Source organism: Curcuma longa, chromosome 4, assembly GCF_044706935.1.
Source record: "Curcuma longa cultivar G26 ecotype Majalengka, Jawa Barat chromosome 4, ITB_CL_G26_1.1, whole genome shotgun sequence".
NCBI lineage: Eukaryota > Viridiplantae > Streptophyta > Magnoliopsida > Zingiberales > Zingiberaceae > Curcuma > Curcuma longa.
In genome coordinates this window covers 21,642,516-21,663,427 of record NC_133864.1, presented here as the reverse complement: position 1 = coordinate 21,663,427, position 20,912 = coordinate 21,642,516, and the positions used below count along the sequence as shown (strand labels likewise).

At 37.4% G+C, this 20,912-nt stretch overlaps 1 protein-coding gene across 1 annotated transcript in view; it reads left to right on the top strand.

The window, feature by feature from the left end:
* The window catches only part of LOC141825893 (uncharacterized), a 34,081-nt gene extending 20,393 nt beyond the window's left edge, over positions 1-13,688 (top strand). Inside the window, exon 10 of the mRNA XM_074713162.1 lies at positions 13,577-13,688. Coding sequence (XP_074569263.1) covers positions 13,577-13,647 — 71 coding nt within the window. The 3' untranslated portion in view covers positions 13,648-13,688. The remainder of the gene's footprint in view (positions 1-13,576) is intronic.
* Positions 13,689-20,912: the final 7,224 nt, after the last annotated feature.

The following is a 20,912-nucleotide window of genomic DNA, read 5'->3' as shown; positions in this document are numbered from 1 at the left end:
TTTAAGTAAAGTTTAAGTATCCCATTGATGCACTTAGTTTGTCCATTGCTTTGAGGATGGAAATTTGCAGAGAAATTTAAATCTGTCCTCAACAATTAAAAAAGCCTGGTCCAAAATCATTAGTGAAATGATATCACTTCCTATGTTTTGTGGAAGTCCCCTAAACTCCACCACATGTTGGAGGCATGAGTGTGTTGTCTTATTCTTGGTGCAATCTGATGAGATAGGAATGAAAGTGACCATGATGCTTTCATACCTTCGGGACTTATTTAATGCCAGATGAAATCCATTGAGACACTTAGGTGTTCAAATAGCTCTGTTGTTGTTGGGTGTTGATGCTCCACTTTGTCTTGTAGGCAAACAAAACAAGTCTGCACATAAATATTGATGTCATGTCACATCCATAGCTAGGAGTTTGTGTTCACCATGAGCGTTGGGATCGTTGCCATACTCAAATGACCAAAACTCGGAATCATGACATTTTTTGATAATTTCCTTCCACAAGTTGTCATGCATGGGAACAAAAATTCTATTGTTAGGTGTGGTAAGGAGTAGACCATCATCTATCTAAAAGTGGTCGATAAGTGTGCCTTGTGGTTGACTCATGCTTAATGTAGCCAGCTCCACTTTCCTACTTATAGTGTTAGCCACCACATTAGTCTTGCCAGGCTTATACTAAGTTGGTAGTCGAACTCTGCTAAGAAATCCTACCACTAAGCTTGCTAGGGCTGAGCTTCTTTTGAGTTTGGAAATAATTTGTGGCAATGTTGTAAGTTAGGATGACAAAGTGTGAACTTGGCAAGTATTGGTGTCATGTTCTAAGGCAAAGTATAACAGTAGCTATTTCCTTCTCTTGCACCGTGTGCTGTCTCTTAGCGTTTAACTTTCAGATTCTTGCATAAGTACTCCACTAATAGGAAATTTTAAGCCATCATGTGTACCTCAAATGACTTTATATGGTTGGACAATACCTACACCGGTTCCTTCATGACAGCCTTCTTCAACTCTTTAAATGTTTGGAGACACTTCTCTGATTTTTGTCATGAACTATCCTTCTTGAGATTGATCAAGGGCACAACTTTAGTAGAAAACGCTTGATGAAGTGCCAATAGTAATTTACCAACCAAGGAATGATCTTAGCTTTGTAACCTTAATGGGTGGCTCCCAATCTTGAATGACCTTTACCTTGGCTTGATCATCATGAGCCTCTCATTGTATATTTTATACCCAAGGAACTATCCTTCTTGAGATTGATCAAGGGCACAACTTTAGTAGAAAACACTTGATGAAGCACCAATAGTAATTTACCAACCAAGGAACGATCTTAGTTTTGTAACCTTAATGGGTGGCTCCCAATTTTGAATGACCTTTATGTTGGCTTGATCCATCATGAGCTTCTCATTGTATATTTTATAGCCAAGGAACACCACCCTTGTTAGGCAAATGCACATTTCTCTCGCTTGACATAAATTTTACCCTCACATAATACTTGGAAGTTGTTTGAGGTGTTTCACGTGATCTTTAGTTATACACTAGAATGTCATCCAAGTAGACTACCATGAAATGGTCGAGATAGGGGTGGAAGAGTTTATTCACAAGGGTGTAAAAAGTAGTTGGTGCATTTGTAAGACCAAAGGGCATAACAAGAATTCAAAGGTACCATAGTATGTTAGACATTGTCTTGGGCTTATACCTGCATTTGATAGTATCTTGACTACAAGTCTAGCTTGGAAAAGTATTGAGCTTTCCCAAACTATTAAAAAATGTTCAACTATCAAAAGGATGGGATACTTGTTCTTGATGGTGATCTTGTTAAGTACTCAATAGTCGATCCACGTACAGACAGACTCATCCTTTTTCTTCTAGAACAATATTAGGTCTCTAAGAGAGCTTTGAAAGGACAAATATATCCTAGGTTTAGCAAGTCGTAGAATTGTTTCCTCAACTCAGCTAACTTAGGAGCTACCATGCAATAAGCTATTATGTTAATTCTAGCTCAGTCTAGTGAACTTGCTCATGCCTTGATAGAAGCTTCTTAAGAGCTACAATGCAATAAAAAAAAGTGGATCCGCCACATCAGCGACTAACCTAGAGCCCACGAGTATGGAATGAGGTAAATTCAGTTATACATACAGGAGGCGCATGGTGGGGTGTATGATAGATTGTGAATTCCTACGAGATTCGACTCCTAGCTATTACACCAAAAATGTCATGCACCCACCGTCTGCATTACTCCCTGGAAGTGAGCTACCATACAATAAAAAGGTGGATCCGCTACCTCATCGGCCCCCCTTGAGCCGACCCCACGAGCATGGAGGAAGGTAAATTCAGATACACAGGCAGGAGACGCATGATGGGGTGAATGACAGGTTGTGAGTTCCCGTGAGATTCGACCCCTAACTATTACACCAAAAATGTCATGCGCCCACCGCCTGCGCTACACCCTGGGGTTTAATAAAAAAAATGATAAATCACCTCTGGGGGGTGGCCGGCTTAAAGTACCGATCATCAGGGTAAATCGGGAAGCGCATACAACGGCCAATCCAGATGCCTAGTATCCTTTGATTGCATTCCCCATTTGGAAGAAAATTCTTGCAAATACGCTGTAGCTGGAAATCGAACCGCGGGTCCCTGGGTCACAACTGGTGTCCTACCGTTGCACCATTGCCCCGGGGACTACACAATACTACTATGGTTGGTGGTTTAATACTTAATTCCTTTGGTGATTAGCTCTATGGTTTAAAATTTCTAGCTTATTGAAATTTTGATTTATGATCAGAATGATACAGTTTCGGTATCATATGATACTGATATGATTTCGATACTTTTAAAATATAAAATATATTAATAAAAAATATTATTATAATATATTGATTATTATAAATACTTACTATTTTAAAAATTAGGATTGATAAAAGTTAATTTAGGATTAACTAAAGTCTAGACATAATGATTATGATCAACTAAGTTTAAATTAAATTGAATTTAATTTATTTTAATCAATTTAATGAGGAATTGTTTTTTCATGTATTTAAGGAGGAAAGGAATAAAAAAAATGAAAAAAAAATCATGTGTTTAAGGATGAAAAGAATAAAAAAAAATTAAATATGAGGAAGGATGAAGAATTAAGAGGGGAAAGAATTAACCTTTAAAAAAATTAGTAACCTAAAAAAATTAAAAAAAATTAAATTGAAAAAAAATTCAGTGGCCGCGGGGCTCACGCAAGGTTAGCGAGCCTCGTGCGAGGCGTCCATGAGGCCGTGGGGCCTCCGTGCAACCATACGACCTCTTGGCCTTGTGCGAGGTCATGCCACTGTTGGTGTCGTGCCTATCGGCAGACTGAACAATAAGTTTCACGTATGATGCCTAGTATGACATGAGATTTTAAACCGTATCTGGGTAACGTCTTGATGGAAGCTTCTTTGGAAGCTCTTGGCATTAAATCTTTGAATGCTTCAAGCACCATTTGTATAACTTCCTGAATTGGCTCCTTGGAGTTGGCAAGGCCTTCCTCATCATTGAACTCCTAAATAGTGATAAAGTAGTTTGGATCCGAATTTAACCCTCACTTGAATTATAGGGCCGATAGCGCCTTGGACTCTAACTTGGTAACATGCTTAGTTAGATCACACATGCCTTGTTTCCTGCAAGTATGTTGAACAAGTTGGTTGTGGGTAGAGGAAATGCAGACACTTGGTCAAATAACTCCAATTCTAGCACCACTTGGAAGTCATCCATCGACACAATGGAGAAATTTAGGCTTCCACTTCATTCTCCAAGATGAACCTGAATCGACCTAGCAACACCAATGATGGGCCTAGTTGCGAATTCACAACTTTAAGGTAACCTCCACCGCTATTAATTTTGAGGCCCAATTGCTTAGCCTCATCTTCAACAATGAACTTGTGAGTTGCTCTTGTATCTAGCATGGCTTAGACCTTTTGTCACCAATAGTTGTGATTACAAACATGAGACCCTTCTTGGTCAAAGGAGTTATGCTTTTACCCTTGAGAGCAATATTTGAAGTGGTCCCATGTCAACTTGAGATCCTTTGTCATGAAATTGGAAGTCTTTATGTTGGCTTATCATAACATTGAGGGTCTTGCACTTCTGACAATCCCTCATTCAGTGTGGACCATTACAAATGAAGCAACACTTTTTAGGATAGGGTGTATTGAACTCACTTGTCTTTTGTCTGTCCATCTTGTTATCATTGTCGGACTTACAATACTTATGTCAGCTCATCTCTCCCCAACCTTTAATTTGCTATAGTTGGTCTTCTTTACCTTTGGTTGGGAAGAATAGCCAATGAGTGACCCAACCTTCAATCTGTCCATAAAGTAGAAGAGAGAATCTTTATTTGAGATGTCGTTGATCTCTAATAACAATGAGAACTCCTTGATATAGTCCCTAATGCTGTCAGTTTGCTTCAGTCGCCGTAAGCAACCAAATGCCTCATTCTCGATGTTGGTTAGATTGAACTACTTAAGTTGCCTCTTGAAGTCCTCCTAAATGTTTATTGAGTGAAGACCCATATTCTTGTCACCGAACTTCTAATGTCACCATATTTGTGCAACATCTTGGAAGTAGATAGATGCACCATTGATCCTCGAAGAGTCATCTTGTATGCCCTTGAAGTCGAAAAATCTCTCGAGGTTGTATAAGAAACTATCAACCTCTTTAGTATCACAAGCACACTTGTAGATGACTATTGTTGCCATTAGGATAGACTTAAGGTTCTCGGCACTTACACACTCCGATATAGTCCTATAGGTGTGCCAATGTCCCTTATGTGTTGTGCCTCCATTTCCCCCATAAGTTTGACAATTCCCACTCTTCGAAGGCCTTGAGTCTAACAAGCTCCTGTGTTGTGCTTAGTAAACATTTTTTTGATCGAGGATGACTTTCTTAGTGGCATCACCTAACTTACCATACTGTGTCTCTAGCCCATCTAAATGGTTAGTGAGATCTCCAAAGTGGACTTTACCTCAAGGATATCTTCCTCCAAGCTATCAAATACTAGTTATCTCTATGGTGGGTTGCACCTTGGGGATAGCTTGCTCCAAGGTGGCAACCCATACTTTAATAGCATCCACCTTCGTTGTCTTAGCCTTGCTCCTCCTACCTTGTATGTGTTGTTCCTCTAGTGTATGACATTGAATTCCCACGGCCTCAATGTCTTGCCATTATTACTTCTAAGTACAATACTTAGATCCTAAATGGTAAAAACTTTGGCTCCAATACCAACTGTCACACGCTTGATTTTAGCACCATTCACCCATGCGACACTTAAATAACTTATCCTAGTAAAGTTGTTAAGAGAGATTAATAAGTAAAGAGTGTTTACTATTTTTGAGGATGTTCTTGAGGATGATGTACAAGTGAAGGGCAGAGAGCAATTTATGAGCATCCTTCTTTCATATAGACAATTGGATCAATTTGATTAAATGGTGTACATTAGATGTCTTGAAAGATGCTATAAAATATGTAGATATTTTCATGATAAAAAGATTTTTAGAGAAATATCTAGAATGATCTCAAGAAAGGACCTAGAAAAAAAGACCATGAGCCAAGACTATGAGCCAATAGAGTGGATCAAAGGTGGATTAAGAACCTTGAAATTGGGTAAGTTGTGGCATTAAGCATGGTTAAGACATGATGCAGGAATAAGTAGTTCAATTCAGCTCACTTGACAATCAATATAGTTTTTTCATTTCTAAAATTAACATTCCTATTCCTATTCCTATTGATCCTAACAATCAATATATTTTTTACATTTCTAAAATTAATATTCCTATTCCTTGTTATCCTATTGAGTCCCAATATTTCTGTTACTTTCTTTAGAGCGGTTTTTGACTTTAGATGAGGTTGCTACTTCTCATAATAGGAAATTATTTGTTAGTCTTAATTCTTACTTTTAGGCCATTTGTTTACTTACCAAACGACAACTATCCAACATTCTCTTATTTGGTCTAAAAATCAAATTAAACTAAAACTTAAGTATGATACATTATAACCATAAACATCAAAACTCATCCTCTTAAAATATCATAATTACCTCAATATGATATAATACATTGATCACAATATATATTTTCTTTAATAGTATATATCAAAAACACAAATGAACTTAGAGTATCAACTTTAGTACATCGTTCAAATGGACAATCATGACTCATTCTATATGCATGTTCAAATATGAAATTATGACATATATTCTAATATACTTAATAGACGCATTTTATTTCTAAACTTCTTTTTTAGCGATAAAACAGTTTAATTTCATATATTTGGTACCTCTTAAATGTTTATCATTTTTAAAGAAGAATATTACTATATATTGGAATCATTGCGATGTTAGAGGGGATGAATAGCTTTGATTCGTTGATTTGATTGCATAGTAGAAATTTGAAGAGAAATCGAAAGTACAAACACAATACTGAGATTTTTATTTGGTTTACAACCTCTCAAGATTGTTACTGTAAGGCCTAGTCCTAGTGCTCTACCACCATTAATATTTTCCTCCTTCTCTAACAAAATTTGGAGGAGAAACCTCTTATAGTAATTGATTACATATTACAAATCAATGAAGTAGTGAAACAAGAAAGAAGAGAAAATGAAAAACCTTTAAATATAACCTTTTCTTCTTTTACTTTGGAAGCAGTGAATGAGTGAACTTTTGAGCACAAATCGTGAGCAAAAAGATCAGGAGTGGAGAGCCTCAACTGAACCCAAAACCTCCTTTTATAAAGCTTTTAATTGAGCACGCTTTCTGCACTTTTTTCTCGTTATCAATTGATTGCTCTTACCTAACAGTCGACTAGAGTAGGTGTTGATTGTTGACTCGGCTATTAAACGATCACTAACTTCTGATATGCGGCTGATATCATCTTGAATTTTAAATAGTAGTCGATTGATAGCCATTAACAATCGACTGCGATCAGTCAAGTTGAACAATCGAACTAAGAACTTTCTGTTCTCTTCGAAATGCCCAATTAATCAAATCAACTGATGCATACCAACAATCGATTGATGCCTATTAGTCGAGTTGGTTAGTTAAATTGAGAACTTTCGATTCTTTCTGAAATATCAAAATTTTGATCAATAGACTGAAAATCATTAATCGAGTTATCCAATCGATTGTGAAACATTCTATTTACTTTGCAACCTCATGTAATCAACTATTCAACTTGACTGTTAGGGTTATTATGCAAATTCCTCAACTTGCTTCAGGGTTTAGCACATCAGTCGATTGCTATAACATAACAATCGACTGTTGTCATCCCAATCGATTATTATAACATAGCAATCGACTGTTGTCATCCCTTCAACCCGACTTGGGGTTACAAATCCTCCCCGAATAGAAACCCCCTTCTATTCTATAGTGCAGTAGTCAATTGATACACTTTATCAGTCGACTATTATATTGTTTTCAATTTCTAATGGATGATTTCGCCTATTCTTTGTTTACCTTCTATTGTAGTTTACCTCGTACCAGAGAACCTTGTTCTTTGGACTTTGTGTCCTGGAGCTTTCGCATCTTCAGGTCTTCATTTGCTCAGCATCCGATCTCCTAATCCGCTTGGGCTTTCTCTTTTACCGAGAACCCGACCTCTAACCTTCTTTGCATCCAGTCTTCAGACCTGCGAGGACTTGCTCTTGTCAAGAATCCGACCTCCAGCCTTTTTGGACTTCCCTACCTTGCATTCGATCTCTGGACTTGTGAGGACTTTTCCTACACACTTAATACGAAAGTGAGACACCACATTATCTGCCTTAACTTAAATACTATCAAACATCAATATTACATGTCTGAGGCATGATTGCACCAACACTATAGAATTATCACACTAAATATTCAACAACTTGGCAATTGTGTCAATAGTTCCAAGTTCTAAAATAAAATTCAATCGGCACAATGCATGAATTGTGTGGCTTCAAACATACCAAAACTTTTGTGTCGGATTGCTTAGTATTTTTCGATGATATTGCTCCTCCAAGAAGAAATAAATAATCAAAAGTGAGCTTTCTACTATTGATGCATTTAGTAAAATTTGAATTTGAATAACCAACCTTTTTTTTTTTGTACATAAGCATATAATTCTTGGCACCTTGAAGCTATCTTGGAACTTTTTAAACAATTTATCAATAGTCAATCCTGGAATTTGTTTGATACCTTCCTAGCATTCTAAGAACAAAATTACCATCCAGTCTTGTGTATATTTGTGTATACATTGGCTTCCTAAACCATAACCATATGAAGTTGAATCTATTTGTTTTCATTCTATATCATTATTTGAAAATTGTATAAGATTAAATTTGTTCCATTTTTAAATAGAACAATTCTAATAAAATATTTTTCCATATTAAATCTCTCTAAAATTCTTTTAATATAAGCTTTTTTTGACAATTCTAATAATCCTTGTAATTTGTCATGGAATAATTCAATTCCAATCATATAGATGTCTCACCCACCTCTTTTATTTTGAAATTCTTTGAGAGATAGTTGTTCATCTCATATATCATGCCTAAATCATTAGCAGCAATTAGTATATGATCAATATATAGGACTAAAAATAGAACTTTGTTCCCATTATTCTTTTGGTATATGTAATGATTAACAATGTTTTCTTCTAAACCGAAAGTGGTAATGATATTATTAAATTAAATATACCATCATTAAAAGTCTATTTAAGTTCATATAATGATTTCATAAGTTTACAACCTTTTCCTTCAATTGAAAACCCTTCAAGCTCATTCATATAATTTTCCTCTTCAAGATTTTTATTCAATGTCATAATAATATGTAATGTTTCTTTGAGATGGGTGAAACTGTCTCTTGTTAATCAATGTCATTTTTCGAGCATATTCTTTAGATTGATATCCATCAATGCATATATTCACAATGATTTTAGCAATGATAAATTACTCATCATACTCCTAATTATATCCACTAATGTGCAATTACCCCTTTCTGCCACACCATTTTATTAAAGTGTGTATGACAATATATTATGTACATATGTCATATCTGTTGGATCTCTTGGATACCGACTAGAGAGGGGGGGTGTGAATAGCCGTCCACACTTTGCCCTTTTCTTGCTTCGTCTTCGTTAGCACAGCGGAATGATTAATCAGAAATACGAAGACTGAAATCAACACGCTAACTCAAGGATTTACGAGGTTCGGAGATGATGCTCCTACTCTTCGGCGTGTCCGTAAGGTGGACGATCCCTCGATCTTTTGGCAGATCAGACCCCGATAAATACCGGCTATAATCTTCTCCTTCTCGATGGAGGAACCTCTCCACAGATTGTCTCAAATGATACAAGGATAAGCACAAGACAAACGAGAATACAGTGAATCTAAGACCGGACAACAGAGACAACAAGAACCGCTTGCTGCTCAGCCTGTTCCTCCAAACACAGGACGTTGCTCTAGACAGAGCCAACAAGAACAGCTAGCAGCACAAGCCTGTTCCTCCAAACACAGGACGTTGCTCTTGTTTCCTCTTCTTCGATTCACGATCAAGCTCTCGCAGGATTAGCAATGTCGCTTGTGAGCTCTCTAGGATGATCAACAGTAAATGCGTGAGTCCTACTTCCTCAGCGCTGCTTCTTGCTTCTCTTATAGCCTCTGCTTGGTTCTTGGGCCCAACGGATCCCTGCACTGTTCTGACACCAGCTGCCGTCCATTGTCACAGAACTCTCCCTGCAGAAGAGACAGCTCAAAAGCCCGCCTTGGAACTCTCACCATCCATTTGAATTTCCCTCCATAACCTGTCCTGTATATCTGCACACTCAAAAGCAGCATTAAAACATTCTAGCACAAGGACATAGTATAAGGATGGATAAAATATTAAAGTCCAGGTCTCAAGCAAAGCTACCAAAGCTTTCTCGGACCAAACAGGAGACCGGGCCACCAAGGCCCTCCTCCTGGAATCAAGAGACCGAGCCACCAAGGCCCTCCTCTTGAGATCGAGCTACCAAAGCTCATGGTCCCGAGCCGAGCTACCAAAGCTCTCCCAGACCAATCCGGCCATTTGCACCAAGCTCCCGGCCACTTAGGTTCTGAGCCACCAAGGCTCCCTGAAATCGAGCTACCAAAGCTCACGGTCCCGAGCCGAGCTACCAAAGCTCTCCCGGACCAACCCGGCCATTCGCACCAAGCTCCCGGCCACTCAGGTTCTGAGTCACCAAGGCTCCCTGAAATCGAGCTACCAAAGCTCACGGTCCCGAGCCGAGCTACCAAAGCTCTCTCAGACCTGTCCCGGCCATTCGCACCAAGCTCCCGGCCAATCCGGTCCTGAGCCACCAAGGCTCCTCCTGGACCACCTCGGCGACAAGCTTCAAAAGCTTCCTCCATTCTCTCACGAGCACCAAGCTCCACGGTCCTGAGTCACCAAGGCTCCTGGACCAATCCGGAGACGAGCTACTAAAGCTCTCTCCATTCGCCTACGAGCACTAAGCTCCCGGCTATCACAGTCCTGAGCCACCAAGGCTTCTTATCTCTCGGCCAAGGGCAATACCTTCCCGGTTTCACTTCTTCCGATTAGATAATCACTTTCCTGGGCAAGATCTTACATTTCCCGGGCAAGATCTCACTTCTTCGGTTAAGACACTCTCCTCCGAATAGAAATCAGTCTATCCAAGCATTCTCCCGGACAAGCTTATCTCGGCTTTGTTTCTTCCGGCCAAACATCTCTTCTCCCGGCAAAATGTCTCTCGATGAAGTTAATCTCCTTGCTGGGCGTACTTCTCCCGGGCAAAAACTTATTCCTCCCGGTCAAGTTCCTGGGCAAGTTTGTTGCTTCCGGCTAAGAAACTCTTCTCCAGACATTACTGCTTTCCCGGCCAAGCTTTTCTCGGTTTGCTTCTCCCGGCCAACACGTTTTCTCTCCCGGCCTCATTTCTCTTGAAGAAGTAATCTCCTTCCCAGGTAAGCTTGATACTTTCCCGACCAAGACATTATTTTCCCGAGCATTTCCCGGGCAAGATCTTTTCGGCAAAGAGCAGGATTTTCCCCCGGCCAAGCAGACACGATTACAGTGGACCTGGTCGATCCCGTGGTCGATTAAAACATGCTGGTCGATCGGCTGGTCGACCAGAGCAAGCTGGTCGATCAGCTGATCGACCAAAGCAGGCTGGTCGATCACTGATCGACCAGAGCAGGCTGGTCGATCAACTGATCGACCAGCACGTTGTTTTCTTTTTTTTTTTTTTTGGTAACGTTTCCAAGCAAGTTGCATGCATTAACTCATGATAGGATTCACTTTAGGATTAAAGGCATGCATTAACTCATGATAAGATTCATGATCGACCAGAGCATGCAACGTTTCCTGTAAGGCATGCATTAACTCATGCATACATGCATGATTAATCAACTTCACCATACATGATTAATATGCATGGTATCAAGACCATTAATTAAGTCACTTTATTAATCAAGGTTTTTCAACTATTCCGGATAAACTTTCACTCATCTAGCCCAACTAGTCCGAGTAAGATTAAACTTAAATCTTTTGTATTTAATCCGACTTAATTAGTTGTCAAACAACAAAACAGACTCAAGTCTGACCAGACTCAGGTCTGACCGGGTCAGACTGCATCAACAATATCTTTTAAAAAGTTTTGCAAATGGGCTTGGAGGGTATCTTGTTTCATTATATTTCCATGTATTCACTCCCTATTGACATTGTAATTTTCATTTTTTTGTCTAATTGTGTTTCAATCTCAATAATATATACTTCAAAAACATTCACTATTTGAGACTTTTCATGAAGCAAATACATGTATTTATAACATGAAAAATCATTGATAAAGGTGATAAAATATTTTTCTTCACCAAAAGATGAAGTATCAAAAGGTCCATACGTTTGTGTATAATTTCAAGAAGCCAAGTGCTTCTTGTAGTATTTTTCATATTATATCTATTTTGTTTTCCCTTAATACAACTTACACAAATCAAAATCACTACAATCTAGATTCTATACTATCATTCTTTATCAATCTTTCTAGTTTTTTTATATGTGACCCAAACACTTATCATGAGTCAAATTTTCATTAAGCATGTTTTGCTGAATTATAATATTGATGCAAAATAAAGATTCAACAAATTTATCATTAAATTTCAATCCATAGAAACCATTATTCAGTCCCTATAACTAATAAATCTAGAATTCTTATGTAAATTAAAAGAATAATGTTCAAAATTAAAATTAAAACTACAAACATCATGTTTTGAAAGAGACGTAAGGTACATAGATATTGAAGGTACATGAAGAGTCTATAATAGATCTAAATGATAACTAATATTTAAGACTTATATAGATATTGAAGGTAGATAAAGAGTCTACAATAGATTTAAATGATAGCTAGTAATTAAGACCAAATGGTAAGTCCCTATCCCTTCAATTTGAGCTTTCATACGATTTCCCACATAAAATTTTTTTAGTTTAACTTATGGTCTGAATTGTAAGGAATCTTTGTATCATATTGGACACACGAATAGTAGCACTAGAAACAAGCCATCAAGTATTACAAAGAACATCAATTAAGTTTGATTCAAAACATTATAAGTATTTAATGCACTTTTCTTTTCAAATCAAATTCTGATAGTATCCTTTATTAAAGAATCAATATCATCAAAGTCTGAGGAACTTTAACGTTTTGATTTTATTAAAACTTTTGACATTTACTTTCGAAACTTTACCAACTCCCTAAATAGTATGATTGATGGAATGACTTTCTAAATTTGTAAGTTCTTATTCCTCTTGAAGAAGTTAATTGATCAATTTATTAATGTCCCATCTGTCCTTAATAGTGTTATAGTTGATTGGAAAAATATTATATTTAGGAGGAAGTGAGTTTGAAATAAACTAAACCAATGAGTTATCTATAATCATTCCTAAGCTCTTTAATTTTCCTACAATATTAGTCATCTTACTGGTATGTTCTTGTATACTTTATAACCCATTAGACTTCATGATTGTGAGTTGGGTTATTAATGTATCAACAAGTGACTTATCAATAGAATCAAAATGATTTTTTCACAAACTTTAGATTTTTTTTTTATCATTTTCTGGTTATAGAATTGTAGTTTAATATTGCTTGCAATAATCATCTGCATAAACACATGCCTTGATATGTTAAATCGTTCTCATGGACTTCTCTTTGATTGCCTAAATTAGTAATGGAGTGACTTTCACTCCAACGGTGTCAAATCAAAAATTAATACACCTAAATGAAAATTGACTTACTCTATCTAGAGAAATTAAAACATTAAAATAATAACATAAAAAGTTTGTAAATGAAAAAACTGTTGCAAATAAAACATATATAGATACAAATAATAAAAACATGAGAGTATATGTAGAGTATATTATAATACACAGGGAAATATTAATCAAACACATATGTCATCTTTGGATAAATAAAATATATTAATTCAAGAATTTTAATTTTCTTCGGCTATGTTTGCTAATCATAATTTTAAGTTTCTACTTTATTTCATAAGATAACTTGAACAATAAAGTTATGTTGGAAACTGAAAGCTAAAATATTTTCTAATATCGCAGGCTTGACGTTCGTACCAGAGCATACCTTGATGGTTCATGCAACTTCCAGCATTGCTTCTGGGATCTTATAGGGTATGCCAACTATGGTTCGAAACAACTTCCCTGATAAATACTCCACCTATTTGTTCCTTCCTACACTCCACAAAATCTGAAAACTAGAATTCATTCCACGCTCACAGCACTGCCTTAGCCTTCACTTTTGTATTTTTTTTAATGCTTACAAACCTCGTTCCTAATTTGACATTGTGTAATGTATTTTTCTCTTTTGTAATTTTGTGCCATACTGTCTGATTTTCTTTCATTATTTTTCCCATTTTATGACCAACAGGACATTGAGTTTTTGTTTTCTGTCAATGAGTTTGAAAGTATATATTGTTATCGCATATGGTTGGAGTATTGATGAGTGTGAGGTTTATCAATTATCCTCCTATAGAACAAGTTATAAAACATAAACTAAAATAAAATAACTTTTGTATGCCAATGATACAAAAGCTAGAGTCCATTGCTTCTTTTAGTTGAGGTTGCTATTCATTCTCATAACAAATTTACATGATGAGGTAATGAGACATGATGATTCTTTTGGTCACTTGTGGACTATCGCTAGAATTTATCATTTTAGTTTTTCTCATTCCATCAGATGTCTATTGCAGAATCATCTCATTATGAGACATGTTAATTAAAGGTGAAGCTAATTGTTGGGCCTCACGTAGAACTCATGGTTGAAAGTTTCAACACCTTAAGTTCTCGGTAATTTATCTCGTCATTGTTTTCATTCTCATCTTTAGGGGGAGATGAGGTATTATTTTTAAGAGAAATCTTAGTAAGAGTCAAGCTTAGGGAGAGTTTATGAAAAATCTCACTGTTCGTGTCAAAATTACATCTTTAGAGGTGGTGAATTTCAACTTGTAGAGGCTTATCTTACTGCTTCATGTTAAAGGGTGGATTTGCTTGAGTGGTGCACTAGATGCGCCGTAGGTTATATAGATAAGAAGTAACTCTTCGAACCATATTAAATATTTTTGTTAAGGGGCGGGCGTTGTTTTCTTTCATGTTTTACTTTCGCCACAATGTCAACATTCTTATCATCAAGCATATGTACCTTGATACTAAACCTTGTGTTTGAGTTTGTGTTTGTGCAATCATTCTTGGATAAGTGAATGGATACTTTATATTCACCTCCATCTAGGTAACCACACACGATCCTATATGGAACTCCAAGATTAAAGAAAAGAAGTTTGCATTAGATCTAATACCACTCAACAATTGCATTAGATCTAATACCACTCCTAGTTGTAGTCAGTGGTTAAGCACTTGATCTTGAGCTTTAATTGTAGGCTTACAAAGGTGTAAGCTAAGTTAAAATCTCTGAGTAGATTCGTTCAACTGAAAGTGAGTCTCATTTAATTCAAGATTTTAATTTACTTAGGAGTCTATTTAATACAAGAGTTTTGAGAATCAAATATTTCTATTTAATCTTTAGTCGATTGAAATTGGATTCATTCATTTGAAAGGATGCTTGAGCAATTGAGAGGAGTAAAATTCCAATTGACTCATCAAAGAATCATTGGCTACTCAACAACTACTTTTGCTCAATCAGTTGATCATAGATGTTTCCAACTGACTAGAGGTGGTCAAAATAGAATTGTCTTATAAAGCCTTAGAGGTTGTTTAACTTGATTGTTGTGCATGAAATTGATTGAGATTTTGTTATTCCCATGTGCTTAAGTTGAATAAATTCCAAGGCCTTGTAATTCAAAATGAAGATTTTCTTCTAGGTAAATCTTCTCTTCTTTGCCTACATTATTTTTGATGTCCTTGATGTGAAGCTCAGATTGTCGTTTAAATGAGCATACCAACTTAATTTATACTGAATCCCCCTAACTAAGGTAGTATAGGGTAACCTAAATCATCTCCCAACGATTGAAGCCGGTGTATGTTAATTCTTCTAGTTATTGAAGTTGATTTTTGTGTTTCTTTTGGATTGGACGGGGGGAGGGGTTGTGTTGAGTCCTAATTCATCTAAACAATGGAAAGAACACTAAACATTAACAACAAATTGCATTAACAAAGCAAAGACAAGTAAGTAAGTGCATCAACAAAGTAAACAAGTGAAATCTAAAGACAAGCAACATCTAAAATTGTAAGAGGAATTTAAACAAACATTTGACATGCCACAAATCTACTCTATGTTCAGAAATGAGGAAGTAAGGTAAATCTAATGAAACTCCCTAGGTCTCTAGTCGGAGGTAGATGCGTAGCGGCAAAATCTCCACGGAAGGTGCAGCGGCGAAGAAAGGAATCCCCAACTTCGATGCAATCTCCGTGGTTGATGCGGTGGATGAGATAACATGGTGGAGAAGAAGGAAATCCCTTCGACTCCTCGTTGGATGGAAGGTGGTCGGATTGAAGAGAGGAAATCTCCTTGCCTTCGTTCCGATTGATGGATGATGCGGTGAAGAAGATGAAGGTGGCGGTGAAGAATGTTGGTGGCGGCTAGGGTTTGCTCCAAGGGGAGAATGCCTCGATGAACCCCTCTTGCTCCCTCCTCTAGCTTCCTTAGCGGGTTGTGGTCATAGTGGATCCTTTTGTGAGCCCAAACCCGAATCTGAAATGGGATAGGAGATAGCATGAATCCGAATTTGGGTTGGGCTAGCTTCACTTCACTTGATCTTGATCCAATTGCATGGCTCCTTTAGGTATCCTACAAAGACACATAGAAAATGTTAGATTCAACCCAAAATTTGTAGGAATAAGTAATATAGTCCAAAATAAGTTCTTACTCATAATATGTGTTAATATCTAATAATTACACAATGAGAGGACCAAAACATTAAGTATTAGGGCTAAAATAAACTAATCAAATGCATGTTATCAGTCCTCCTTGCGCTTGAGTTCCTCCTCTCCCCTTAGTCTCATAGCCGTGATCATGTACATCATTAGGCCAGTCGAACCTCAGTGTCCTGTTAGTCATCATTCATCAATGAGTGTCGATGTGGTTGGCATGACCCCTCTGATGGTCAAGTTAACCTTGGATTAAAGAAAGAGGTTCCCAAGTGTGCGTGCAAGAGATAGAAAGAGCAAACAACATAGAGACAAGCTACTATATGGGAGAAGAAAATTATACCTTCATCTATTGTTACCAAGCATTATATAGCTGACGAGAGGGAATATCCATGTGGCTTAACATGCTAGTCATGAAAGCTGCCATACAAGCCACTCTAATATGGCACACGAGTGGAGAGTCGGGAGTCGGTTGGTTGAGTGGAGAGAGGTCGAGTACTAGAGAGGACAATAATGGAGTCGTACATTTGGCATGGTCGGGCCATTGGCTAGGTGTCGCACTCGACTTTGACCATCTCACCATGAGTGATTCTAGGCGGTAGAGTATGATGGTTGTAGTTGTCAGGAATTGTTGGAGGTTGAGGTTGAACAAGGGAGCTCTTGTACACAAGCATCAATTGGGTGAGGCCCCAAGGGGGGCATCTAGTCTAGAGGAGGTGGCTTCTCGAATGAATTATCTCCAGATATATCACATGTTCCCCTCTAAGTCAAACTAAGGAGCAAAATTGAATGAAGTCTGATTAAAGAAGTATAGAACTAACCAGACTAAAAGGGGTTGTGAAAACTTCTCGGATGGATATGCCATGGAGTAGATAAGAAGAATGAGGATGTTTCTAACTGGGATGTTCCAAAAGTGAGTGCATGATTGAAGTCTTGTGTTATTAGAGCGGGGTTGTTCTCAATGGGGATGTTCCCAAAGTGAATGTACGGTCAGAGTCTTGTGTTACAAGAGCAAAGATGTTCCCAAAGTAAGTGCACAATTAAAATCCTATGTTACTAGAGTGGGGATGTTCTTAAAGTGAGTGCATGATTGAAGTTCTATGTTACTAGAGTGGGGATGTTTTCAACAGGGATATTCCTAAAGTGAGTACATAGTTGAAGTAATGTGTAACCTCTGATATAATCGGGCGACTGAATGATATGGTTATGTGGCTAATAAGTACCGAAAATTGCATCGAGTAACTTATGAGTATTAAGAGCAAGACTACGCAGTTGTGCGACTATTATGTAATAAGATTGGAGCCATGTTGTCATACGACCACTTAGTATAGTCGGGGCCGTGAGGTCGCCGAGTAATAGAGTTAAGGCCATGTGGTTGTGGTTGAGGGTGTTCGATTGTTGAGTACTAGAGTTTAGGCCATGTGGCCGAGGCTGCGGTCATGTGGTCGCTGAGTAACTGAGTTGAGGTTGAGTGGCTAAGGTTGAGACCGTGTAGCCACTAGGTAGCAGAGTTGCGGTTGTGTGGTCGAATTGAGACTGTTAAGTAACTGAGTTAAGGTCCTGTGGTTGTTGAGTAATAGAAGTGAGACAATGTGGTCACTAAGTAGCCCAGTTGAGTCCGTGTGGTTGAGGTTGAGGCAGTGTGGCTATCGAGTAGTCAAGTTGAGGTCCTGTGGTTGCTAGGAAGTCAAGTTGAGGTCGTGTGGTAGAGGTAGTGGCCTCGTGGCCATTGAGTGGCCAAGGTTGAGATCGTGTGGCCAAAATTGAGGTTGTGTGGTCGTTGAATTGTCGAGTTCATGTCGTATGACTGCTAATCATAGGACGTTGGATAGAAAACAAGCTTAAAGCCATGTGATTTTAGGCTTTGGCTAGAAAGCCATTCAACAACACTATTTTCTTTCTTTTTTTAATTGTTGCTCGCATCTTTGGCTCAAGGATGTCATTGTCTTTCCAAGAAGGAGGTATCACATGTCCTCCCTCCTTAGCCAAGTCGAAGAAGGATTGACAAGCTTTTAATGATGAAAATCTTAGTGTTGAAGCGTGTTTTGGAGATGAGAAGCTAGAGGAGCAGCATGATCTACTGCCAGACTATGGTAGTCACCATGGTCATGGATCATCTAGGAGTTAGATTTGCTATCAGAGCATCACTCAGAAGAAGCTGCAAGAACCACGGCCAAGCCATGGTACATGTCACGATTGTGGTGCATTTTGATTTTTGACAAGGAAACTTTTGGCACAAATCACAGTTTGTCCGTGGTAGCCACCACGATCATGGTTTGTTAAGGTTTTGTGACGACACCCTCTCCTATTTTTAGGAAAGTTTGTTATATTTTAAAAGCTATAAATAGAATTGAGGGGCGTTTGCTAGAGGGAGGCAAGGTTCTCGTGATAGAAGACCCCAAAAGAGAATCATTCTCTAAGACCTCCAAAGAGCCAGGAGATTTCGACCGCCGAATAGCATGTGGAAATCTTCTAGAGACGTCAACAACATCTACAACCGAGTTCTTCCTATACTTTACTCTTATTTTCGATTGTATATTATTTTCCTTAATGTCTATGGCTTGTATTTTCATTATGATGGAGTAATCTCTTTAATTTTAAGATTAGGGAATAATATGATATTAAGCTGACGATTGATATTTGTGATTTATCTCTTTTATTTATGATATATTATATTCTTGATTCAATTTTAGCATACCTAACAAAACATTGACAATTGCGAATATTAACATATGTTTGTAATTATTAGAGATTAGGGATGGTTTGATAGGTGAACTCTAATCTCGGATCTATAAAATTGGACTTGAGAGTTTCATTACGAAAGTAGTTTAACTTTCTCTAGGATAACATTAATTGTCACAAAGCATAAAGGATCTATCCCGATTCAACTACCATGAAGGGATCACGTTAGGATAGATACATCAGTGTTGTTCGATAAGAAACATTGATTACCTTAGAATAAACCACCTTTATGTATAATCTAATATTGAGGTAAGAGAGGAAATCATAATTAAATTGTCAATGACCATCATGGTGAAATCGAAATCCTAAGATTGACTCAAAGAATTAATTTTTTTATCGCTTTCCATAAGTTCACTTAGTTTTGCTTAGTTCCTTTTCACAGCTATTCACTCATTTCGATTTCATCTAGATAACCTATTTTATGCATTAACTAGTACTCAACAACACAGTTTCAGAGGATAATAATTTTATTACTTGATGATGATCGTACACTTATGGTTATCGCCTATCAACTAGGCACTTGACATATAAGAAGCTTAAGTGTTGTCCAAACATTTAGCATATGAGAAGCCAAAGTGAATTGAGGTCGATTTAACACTTGGCAAGTGTTGAAAGTTCAACAGGTGTTTGCATTTGAGAAGTCCAATAGGTGCCTACAAAAGTTTTAAAGTATTGGTGGATGAGAATTTTAACGAGTTGGCAGATGGGAAAGTCCAGCAAGAAGTTGGCAGATAAATTAGTTCAACATTTATTGATAATGAAAGTCCAAACGGGTCAAGGAGGATCAGATATATGCTGCGTGTGAGAAACTCCTAGCAAGTTAATGATGACTAGATATTAGCAAGTGAAAGTCCAAGAAAATTGGGGAGGATCGAATGTTTGACAAACAATAAAAGTCCAAGCAGATTGATGAGTGCCAAATGCTTAACCATGGAAGTTCTAATAAGTCATAGAGGACTACATGTTAAGCAGGTGAAAAAAATTTAAGCAGGTCAAAGAGGATTGAATTTTTTGCTAATAGTGAAGTCCCAATATGCCAAGGTTGAAGTCCCAAGTGAGTGCACTTTATGCAAGTGAAGTTTTATAGACAAGTAGTCTCTAGGCAAGATAAGTCTTCAGAATAGGTCACTAGGTAAGATTGAAGTCTTAATGAGTTAAGGTCATCATGCATTAGACAAATAAGAAAGTCTTAGAGATGTGAGGTTTTTTGGCACGATAAAAATTCAACCTTGATAAGGTTGGAATCACAACGCCAGTCAAATGGTAAAGACGTGGCAATCGACTAATGAACTTAAAATCACAAAGTTATAGTTTGATCAAAGTCAAGGTTACAGTAATCAATTGATGTGAATTAGTAGCCAATTGTAGGAGCAATCATTTGTGTAATTGACTCAGGCAGAAAATAGAATTAATAAAAATATTTTTCTTCACTATAATTGAAGACCGACTAGGCCAGTCAAATGATATCTACAAAATGAGGTAGCATTGGCCCGTTGATGAAAAGTTGTGAACAACAATAATTTGACAAGACACGCACGTCACTATGGTAAGGGAGCAACCGATTGATGGGTAGAATCTAGACTAGAAATAACTCTATAAATGGAGTTTTAAGGGAGTCATTCATGAGTGCTGAAGTACTGCTTCGTGAGAGCTTCCACAAGGGATTTGAGAAGGACCTAACAAGATTCTAGCGTTAATCCAAGTGATCAAGAAGCAATAACAAGAAAGCATTTCAATATTAATCTTTTATTTACATTGAATTTTTGTATTCATTTATATTTGTTATATTTGCTTGTGTTGTTGTAACTTGAAT